This window comes from Alosa pseudoharengus, unplaced genomic scaffold (genome assembly GCF_046254945.1).
Source record: "Alosa pseudoharengus isolate Yale_2024_CS ecotype anadromous, Long Island Sound unplaced genomic scaffold, YU_APseudo_1.1 YU_APseudo_1.1_scf_1, whole genome shotgun sequence".
Taxonomy (NCBI): domain Eukaryota; kingdom Metazoa; phylum Chordata; class Actinopteri; order Clupeiformes; family Clupeidae; genus Alosa; species Alosa pseudoharengus.
In genome coordinates this window covers 54,052,658-54,062,274 of record NW_027468564.1, presented here as the reverse complement: position 1 = coordinate 54,062,274, position 9,617 = coordinate 54,052,658, and the positions used below count along the sequence as shown (strand labels likewise).

At 42.0% G+C, this 9,617-nt stretch overlaps 2 protein-coding genes across 2 annotated transcripts; one reads left to right on the top strand and one right to left on the bottom strand.

The window, feature by feature from the left end:
- Positions 1–1,230: 1,230 nt before the first annotated feature.
- On the top strand, positions 1,231–2,668 carry tmem186 (transmembrane protein 186). The gene is made up of 2 exons (XM_076293030.1): positions 1,231–1,315; positions 1,533–2,668. The coding sequence occupies exons 1-2, from the start codon at positions 1,313–1,315 to the stop codon at positions 2,223–2,225; spliced, it is 696 nt and encodes a 231-aa protein (XP_076149145.1). The 5' UTR covers positions 1,231–1,312; the 3' UTR covers positions 2,226–2,668.
- A 32-nt stretch (positions 2,669–2,700) lies between these two features.
- LOC143133261 (4-aminobutyrate aminotransferase, mitochondrial-like) lies at positions 2,701–9,316 on the bottom strand. Its single transcript, XM_076293039.1, has 15 exons — positions 8,206–9,316; positions 7,001–7,101; positions 6,666–6,695; positions 5,963–6,080; positions 5,770–5,819; positions 5,597–5,677; positions 5,377–5,469; positions 5,193–5,255; positions 5,037–5,100; positions 4,527–4,675; positions 4,099–4,236; positions 3,731–3,898; positions 3,366–3,512; positions 2,947–3,058; positions 2,701–2,833 (listed from the first exon to the last, which is right to left on the bottom strand). Exons 1-15 carry the CDS (start codon positions 8,267–8,269, stop codon positions 2,712–2,714), a joined length of 1,500 nt encoding a protein of 499 aa, XP_076149154.1. The 5' UTR covers positions 8,270–9,316; the 3' UTR covers positions 2,701–2,711.
- Positions 9,317–9,617: the final 301 nt, after the last annotated feature.

Genomic DNA, 9,617 nt, shown 5'->3' with positions numbered 1-9,617 from the left:
TGCTAAATATACATTGCAGTATAGCCTTTCGTGTGATTTCATAGGCTCACCTTGTCTCAAGTCCACATCAGATGAGAGGTCTGCTGCACCCTCTGTGACAGTTTCTGAAACTGAGTGTGATGCGTTTCACAAGTTAGCTTTGCTACTTATTTGACAGCCTTTCCTCATGAACCTATATAACATTGAGCCTACTAAGTTAAGCTATTAGCTCATAATAATTTTGGAATTAGTAGGCTATTGAAATGTTGTGGTAGGCTATAAATCAGGCATCATGTTATTTCTAATTTTGTGTTAATGCTGTTTTAGCACTGATAATCGCGGATTCCCGGTGGTTTTGAAGTGTTTTGTAACCTTCAGGAGTTCATTTCATTTGTAGACTATTGCTTTCACATTGGGCTCACCTTTCTTGGGAAAGAAGGCTGTTAACACTTGTTTTCCCTCATTTCTTTTTTCTCCCTTTCTTGCCTCTCTTTTCTTTTCTGGGAACCGGATTTATTTTTCTTAGACTTAGACATCTTCACACCTTGACCGTCTGCATTGCCGCTTCGGCAGAATGAACGTTACTTCAAAAATGCGCCTAGCAGGGGGAGGCGGACTGAACCATTTCGTGTAAGGGAGAGGGTGCCTGCCCTCAAACAATGTTGGCTTGGACACAATTTAATACATCAATCAACTGATGCATTTACCCGAAATATTTGCATCTATATTAGTTAATAACATTTATTAAGATCTTTAAATTAAGGAAATTATTTATTATTAAGGAAAATAAAATTCAACTCCTTAGGGGCCCTCCCCCCACTTGGGGCCCGGGTAATTTATTCCCACTTGTCCCCCCACTACGACGCCCTTGCCCATGAGCCTCTCTCTTTCTTTTCTTTTCTTCCTTTCTTTCCTTTTTCTTTGATTGCCTACATTCTGTAAAGCGCCATGATACATGTGTAATGTTTTGGCGCTCTATAAGCACAATAAATTGAAATTGAAAATGAAATGTAATAGTTATGGCACATTATTATGTAGCCTTAGCATATAGATGTGTGTCAAATGTTCCAAATGTTTCGTGTAGTATTGTAATAGTAGCAAAATCAGGTTTTACTTTGCAATGTGTAGATTAATTGATATCCCACATTGAATCATTGATTTTGTATTGAATGTTCTGATGGCAGCTAGTTATACTTCATATCGAAAGGGGGCAGCATTGCGCTTTTAGTGCATGTTGGACGAAAAGAAAGAAGCGATTCAAGGGCTGATGCGCATGTGCTTGTAGAGGTCATGTTTATAATGTTACTTGAAGTCCCTGGTCAGGCCTGAAAAGATGGTAAGTTTGTAAAATCCTTCCAAAATATATAACCTTTATGTATGCTCTTCTGACCGTGATGTTGTGAGGAGCAAAACAATTCAATCATATGTGAATGTCACAGACTAAAGTGCTTGACATTTGGGGTTGGTCACTCACACTTCTCCTGGTTAACGTTAACGCTATCTTTCAAGTAGGCTAATCTGATGGCGTATGTTTTATATTCCCCATTTTACAGCTTAAATCAATACAGCTTGGTCGCTTTGCGATCTCTCCAGTAATTCAATGTCGGGGACACGTTTATTGCGCTAAAGGAAGCGGTGTCAGCCAAGTCCTTCGTAGGATCCCAGCGCACTCTCACTCGGGACTCTTCACGAGACCAGCATTGCCATACGTACAGAGTGCACCTCTACTCTATCAACACCAGATTGTTGCCCACTGTGCTGATCTGTCCTCGCAGAAATATACTTTGATCTATGCATTACCTACCATAACAATTTTACGGGCTTTGTCTAGACTTAAACTTATACAGACTGGAATCACTGTTGTCATGCTCCCCCCTGTATACTACCTCTTCCTCCAAGGAGAACTCTCCCTGACCGTGGTGAACTACAGCACTGGGATTGCAGCGTTTGCTGCTGTCATGCTCTACTCCATCAGTCAATTCGCCAGACGAGTAGTGGGAAGGATGTACTTGGACTCTTCTGGGACTACGCTCAAGGTGTCCCATCTGACGTTCTGGGGCCGTCGCAATGACCTGTACATGCCGGTGAACGATGTCATGACTTTTGGAGATGTCGGCGACTCTCCAAACGAGACGATTTTGTACTTAAAGCGATATAGTACCACGGACATAATGTATTTCTCTACCCGATTTGGACGCGTGGTTGATAAGCGTGGATTTGAGAAAGTCTTTGGCACTCTAACCTAAATCGTGTGTTATTTTGATTACTTTTTATATTTTGGCTCATGTTTCTTATTATTTAAATGTTGGTGTGTGATGTACAAAATATGGCATAAAGGGGTACAGTATCTTACATATATTGTAGACAATTTATTACATGATTGCACAAGAAACAGAATAGCCTATGCAGTTTTTCCAAACTTACTTCATTGATTCATAACATTAAAAATACATCTGCAACATAGAAATTGTAATATCATTTTGTGCAAAAAGTGTTTCTGGACCAACTTCTAAAAAAAATCTCTGTATGGAATATCATGCATTTTGTGTGTTGATGCATGTTGCGATATTTTATATGGCTATATTTAGCAGCATTGACTAATAATTGCTGCCCAATGCATCAAACAAAACAGGTTATGTGCTATTTTATTGGTGTGCTATTGTTTATGGTATGGCCAGAAAAAAAATGACCCTGCGTGTGTCTGTGTTCCGTTGGGAAGTCTTCCCGGCCTTTTACTTCATGTCAGCCAAGGTGTCACTGAAGATGCTCAAGAAGAGTTGTGCATGGTGTTCTTTGAAGACCAGAGCAGGTCGAAATCTGATAGACTGGGTGCCACAGCCTCCGAGTACAACACCTTAGCAAGAGCAACAGAGGCAGGTAAGAGCTCTTAATAGGATGCATGTGCTATTTGAATGCGACATAACTGTATTCTCATGTTGTATGTTGGGGCGTCATGCTTTGTCCTACCCTTGTTTCTGGCCTTGAGGATGAGTTTGTTTCGTGTGTCTTCATCCTTGACGTCGATGGCACAGAATGTCCCCAGTCCTCTGGCTTTACTCAGGAGGTGAGGATAACGAGCCTGGAGTGAAAGGTAGAACAAAACTCGTATTCACACTAACTGCAAGTATGAAGGGGGCCAAGTAGAAAATAGTTTCCATGGAAACTTGACGTCAATTATGTCAAGGGCTTGGCTGAAAGTTCGGCTTTTGCCAACAAATGCAATAGGCTTATGAAAAAAAAAAAACTTTGATAACCTTTGCTCCAGGTGCACATTGTGAACATTTGGTAGAGAGACGTTATTGCTACTACGTATGTAGACTGACTTTGACCTCTGCTAAACCTTTACACGTTGTGTATGTTTACAACAGTTCCCCCCTGAAGCCTACCTGTAGGTCATACAGGCCATTGAGCATGACATGACCCGTACGATTCACTTGGTCCAAAAGATTCTCGGTGCGCATCACCTTCAGCACCTCAGACAGGAACATGTTCCTTGTGGGATCCCCCATCCAAGTGTTAAAGATCCTCATGGGCTTAGGAAGGGACAAAAAACAGATCTCATGAAAAGCATAATGTTTTTTTAAGGCTGAAAAATAAAGGGACTTATATGAATGATAAAGTGATTTTGACACAATCTTGATGTGAACAGATGGAGAAGAATCTTGATCAGATCTGTCAAATCCAAATAGCATTTAATTGTGATGCTACTCAGAAGCACTCAGTAATCAGATTTTAATGGTCTGGACGCTACCTTGTCTGGCTGAAACTCGTCTTTGTAGAAGAAGCCACCTGTCAGCAGTTTTTTGCTGAAGGAGACGATGTCTGCTGGGTCATCCAGTCCCCAGTGTTCATGGGCCCAGAACAGTCCCGTGGAACCTCCCCCTGTTTGCACCTCATCCACCAGGAATGCAGAGCCGTGCTGTCGGGAGGAGACAGAGATCACCAACAATATTCCGATTGTGTGGTCAATTTTCAAGGTGCAAATGATCAGGTAAAAAAGACACAGCACACAGCAGAGGTAGTAATATTGACTCAGTCAGCCTCATATCCCGCTCCACTCAGCCACCGTTTACAGTTCCATGAGGCCTATGAGTCACATGGTCATAGTAAAATCCAAACCTTCTTGGCAATGGCTCTGAGCTTCCTGAAGAAGTCAAAAGATGCGTAGTTGTCGCCTCCTTCTGCTTGTATGGGCTCAATCACAATGCCTGCTACTGGTTTGCCTTTCTTCTCCCATTTAACGATAAGGTCCTCCACCTTGTGACAGACATATACAGGCATGTTGTGGGGTTTAACATTAACATCTTCACATACCGTTCATCTTACAGTGAAGGTAACACCGATACAGAGAGAAGCAATGAGCCAGTGGACAAACTAAGACAACTAACAACTAATGTCCTCGATCTGATTCTGCTTATCATATTGAAAACATTATTTTATTTCAAGATAATAGAGTAGGGCTTATGGGAACATAAACAGGCCAGCATTATTATAATACTCAATGTCCTTTCTCAGTGATGATGAAAGAGTGTGTGTGAGGACTTCACCTCTTCCAAACATCTCTTCTCTTCCTGTGCGTTCTCTCTCTCATACTGAGCCAGTGGGTAGCGCAGTTTGGGGAAAGGTGCTATTGGCCAGTCAAAAGCCGGCACGTCCAGCTTCTGAATGGCCTTGGTGTGAGTGGTGGACAGGCAGCCTGTGGGACAGATAAATGGCAGACACAAGAAGCAGTGACCTCATGCTCCATTTAGTTTAGTTTGGTGATTTCTTGATTAACATTTTTTTAAAAAAACAACAGGAAGCGTACCCTAAATTACACATATCAGACTACATACATGTATAAAAATGACATATACACACACACACATATGTACAGTATATGTGTGTATGTATATGTGATGTGTGTATGTGTATATATGTATACACTCATATAGTCAGTGGTGGTTTCACAATGTACGGTGAATGCATTATAATTTTGATGTAGCATTAATCGCAACTTAATGGTACTTCTATACTCTTTGTTAATGGCTAGCATGGTTGAGAGGGTTCTTCTTTACCCAGGGTTCTGCCATGGAATCCACCCATGAAGGACAGAATGCTGAGATCAGGACAGCCAGGGGCCTTTTGAGAAGAGTGCCAGTTAATTCAACTACAGGACACATTGGAAACAGGAAAAAATACTATAGGGTAAACAACATGTGTGTCACTCTGACCTGGTTAATGACACTGCTTGTCGTTTCTTCAGAAGTTGGGTCACTGTGGCCTCTTTGCTTAGTCTAAAAAGTGGATAAGCAACCAAATCAGTTGTACACTTATAGCTAAACAACACCATCAACAACAAGTTTTCTCTATTTCTGTGAATTTCTATTCCTTTAAAGGTGTTTGAATTGTACTTACTCTGTACCATATGAAAATGGCTTTGTAGGCGTTTTCATTAGCGCAAGAGCCACAGGCCATTGTCTGCACCCGTTTGAAGCCCTTGGGGGCCACCTGATGAGGAGAAAATAGAAATGGCTAACAGACTAGCCTTAAACCACCATTACATTTAATATGAAGACAAGCATATTTGTCTGTTTGTTAAAGCAGTTATTGACAAAAGAGGTACTTTAGTACTCACAGAGATTAACCCATCCAGCAGTTTTTCTGGAAACATCCGGGGTGGTAGCATGCCCAGAGCAGGCCGGTTAACAAAGGAACTCTGAAAGAGTTCATATTAAATTTGACGATGCATGATTCTCACCGTCTTCTTTTCCCACTCATACAGGTAAAGAATGCATTAGCCACCCTTACCAGATTGCGAGGATTGGTCATAATGTTCATAAGGGCGGGGTGGTTGTATCCTGCAAATGAATAAAGCATGGAGACCGTCACTGATTGTATTTACCCTCTGACATTATGTTCATTATTTTAGAATCACTGACTACCCCCAACCATATGCAAACACAAAACATTGAGAGAGAGGTTTTTGTGTCTCCGCTCTCACCAATGGGTATGGAGGCGATCTGGGTGTAGACATCCAGCATGCGATTTCCGTCCACATCCACCAGGTAGTTCCCTCGACTCTCTTCGTAATCGCAGAAGAAGTTCAGAGACTGTACGTTCTGAGAGAGGGGGGACCAGCGCAGTCAATTCATACACCCCTCTGACTGATATACACATGCCCCACTCCATATTGTGTAGTGTTTTTTAATTATTTTTTGACTCTTGAGCATTTTAGGTAGCCTAGAAATCTAGACGCGCCCCTAGCGGCAGCAAATTACATTTGCTGCCAGGGCTAGTCTAGCAACTCTCCGTTGGCTTGTGAGCTCCAGAAATCGAAACTTAATCAGGACATTGAAATCGTGTATAGAGTCGTTTGGTGGGCTTAACATAATGATTGATGGCAGAGTTGCAACGGTTTGGCTTGAATTCCCTGCTACTTGAAAACAAATATCCTATTGCGTCCTATTGCGTGCAGAGGGAATTTGAAAGACAACTGATTATCCCGCCCCTCGGACTGAGCACTGCGAACGGTGAGTGCCCAGACCCTACATTTTAATGTGGGTCTGGCTCGCCAGGCTACATTTTAGGAGGAATGCTCCTGAAATGCTCCAGATGAAATTCTCGGATGAATTTTACAGAGCCTAACATGATTGGTATCAAGTCAGGGGTGGTGTCTGTGTGTGCAACATACCCTCCCTGCTCACCTGGATCTCTCCTAGTTGTTTCTGCAGTGCCTGTGTGGAGGTGGAGTGGACGGGGAGGAGAATAGTTAAGACAGGAATGTGACAAGCTGTCCAATGATGACAAAAGCAAAACATTGTATACGCACTGTCCTCATGGATAAGGTCATGTACTCATCAACTAGTGCTATTTTCAAAGGTAATCCCAAAAGGCCTCACTACAAACTTGATGACTTATTAACCTCGAGGGAAAATGGTCTGGTGGTGAGTGTTAATTCTCAAAACATATTTGGTAACCATTCACAGTGACAGGACAGCTGAATCAGTATTTCAGGAGATATTGGTCAAGAGTAGGCTACCAGTGACAGTGGCCCAGGAACTGAAGTCTTCATATGAGGCCCATCATACTCAAACTCCTCCAGGGTCTTGACCGACGCTGCTTGAGTGATATGCCTTGGACCTGCAGCAGAAACACAACAAATACAGTGGTAAAAAACTTGTGCCAATTATGATTGAGAGTAACACCCCAATCAGTTGTCAATATTACTCAAAATGTTTAAGACTTAAAACTTATTACTTAAAAAAAAATCAAGATAATATTTGAAATTAAATCAAGTGACAATTGTTGTTACATTATAAAAAGCCTGTTTTGGATGCGTAAACGGTGGTGACGTGACCTTGTGTAAATAAATAAGCAGAGGTGACACTGGGGCAATAATCTGAGTCCAATCTGATCCTGTTCCTGCCGAGGTGTATGTACAGTAACTGACGAGATTCAGAGAACAGCTCCTCCTGGCTCTTCTTCACTTGAGGTTCACGTCAGCAAAACAGGAACTGAACCAGAGGGAACTGGACAGAATAGTGCTAGTGGATGATTAAAAGGCATTATACTATTGTGTCGTCTCCTCTCTACCCGGCTCCCTGACCTATTCACCCCACGTATATGCACTTCTGTTGGCCTGATGAGAGTCGATTTGGTCTGATTATGCATTGTGATCAAAATTTAACCTGTCAACAGATATGTTTACTGTATGGTAATGGCAAGCGCTATAGGCCAAACTCTTTTGTATGTTTTTGTTTTTTAAGAATGATACCGGAGCATCCATAAGTTTTGAAATTTGCTAGCTCCACCCACTGACAGAAACTCAGCCAGAGAATCACTCAGCCACTAAAGCCATCCTTACATCAGAAGACTTTGACAAGATTTGGGAAAGATTCTTGAAAGATTGGAGTCTTAACTAATGCCCCCCATTCAAGCTTTACTCAAAAGACTACAATCTTTCCCAAATCTTGTCAAATTATTCTGATGTATGGGTGACATAACGCACTTTACAATCTCATATTTGTGTTTGCATTTACAGTCATTCTCAAGGGAAAAGAAACTTTAGAGGTTTTTAATGCTACATATACACACACACATATAACCCATTCCACACTAATACAACTATAGGGCATACATACAGAGCCCATAGCCCCACGCTGCTCACTGTCTGTGTGCATGGTGCAGTATGAGCATGCAGTGCCGCGCAGCGCAGCAGGGCTGTATAACACCGGTCCTTCTCACCCTGTGCTGAGACCCAGGCTCTGGAGCGCAGAGCCAGGCATCGCCTGTAGAGACGGGAGGCCATGTTCCACGGCTGCAGAGGACCAACCTGTCCAAGAGGTGCAGTGATCGCTACTTTAGAGATGGTACATTATAATCACGAGAGGTGCAGTGATCGCTACTTTAGAGATGGTACATTATAATCACAAGAGGTGCAGTAATCGCTACTTTAGAGATGGTACATCATAATCACGAGAGGTGCAGTGATCGCTACTTTAGAGATGGTACATTATAATCACAAGAGGTGCAGTAATCGCTACTTTAGAAATGGTACATTATAATCACAGGGGGGCACTGTTGCTACTGATGCATCTTACAGTAGCTGTAGGCCTACAGTGTCAAATTCAAATACAGGTAGTAATTAGCATAGCAATTCCTGGTATAGGCCTAGTACATCTGACATGTTTTGAAATTTCAGCATTTAGGGAACAGTGGCATGACTTTTTAACACTTTAAATTCTCTGAGAGCAACTCACTGTGTTGTGATGAAGTTCAATCAACAGGTTCCAGTCAAGATGGTGTGTCTGTTTTGTGGCAAGCAAGAGGACACAGTGGGTTTTAAACACTGAATGAGAGGAGGTGTGACAGGCTGGGCTAAAAGTTAACCGCCTTCTCATCATTCTGGTTTAGGCAGGAAATAACTAGTAATATGAAATTGTCTTTGAATAACACCGGTGAATCAGTGTCTTCTTCAAATCCTTAATGCCCACCCCATCAGGGCACCTGGCCAAATGTTATGCTAACTGGAGAGTTAATGAGCACTTGGAGTAGGTGGCAGGGATGGTGAAAACATCAAAGACATCTTTTCTCTGACAAAGAGTCACACCAGGGAGGCAGAGTATGTGTGTGGGTTTGTTCAATTGATGGATTCCAAGTCTGAATGACAAAGCAAATGCTCTAAGAATTGTGCTTAGACATGCCATACCAAAAACTACCTTTCCCAGAAGTCCGAACATTGCATGTGACCGTTTCGCGACAATCTGATTCGCTGGGCTGTGTTTAAAACAGCTACAGTTTTCACGGAAGTTGTTCTGTTTCCGACCTTGAGGGTCGGCGGAGGAGCGAACTTTGAAGTTGGTAACGTTATCTGGTTTTGTAACCTTTTGTTTTCAACCATTTAGTTATTTGAAGACAATGATGAATTTTCGTTATATTCTTTAGGTAGCTTTCTGAAAAATAATTCGCAGGTACAACTCAGGCTTGGTGCAGCTAGCTTGGTGTTCAGCAACTTAACGTTAGCCAATTTGTTGCAAACTTAGTAAGAACGTCCTAGTCTTTCACTGTTGTCACCAAACTATTTTCAATGACTAATGTTACTTTTCCCCCCACACAAATGTAACTAGGCTGGTAACATATTTTGATGAATACATTTT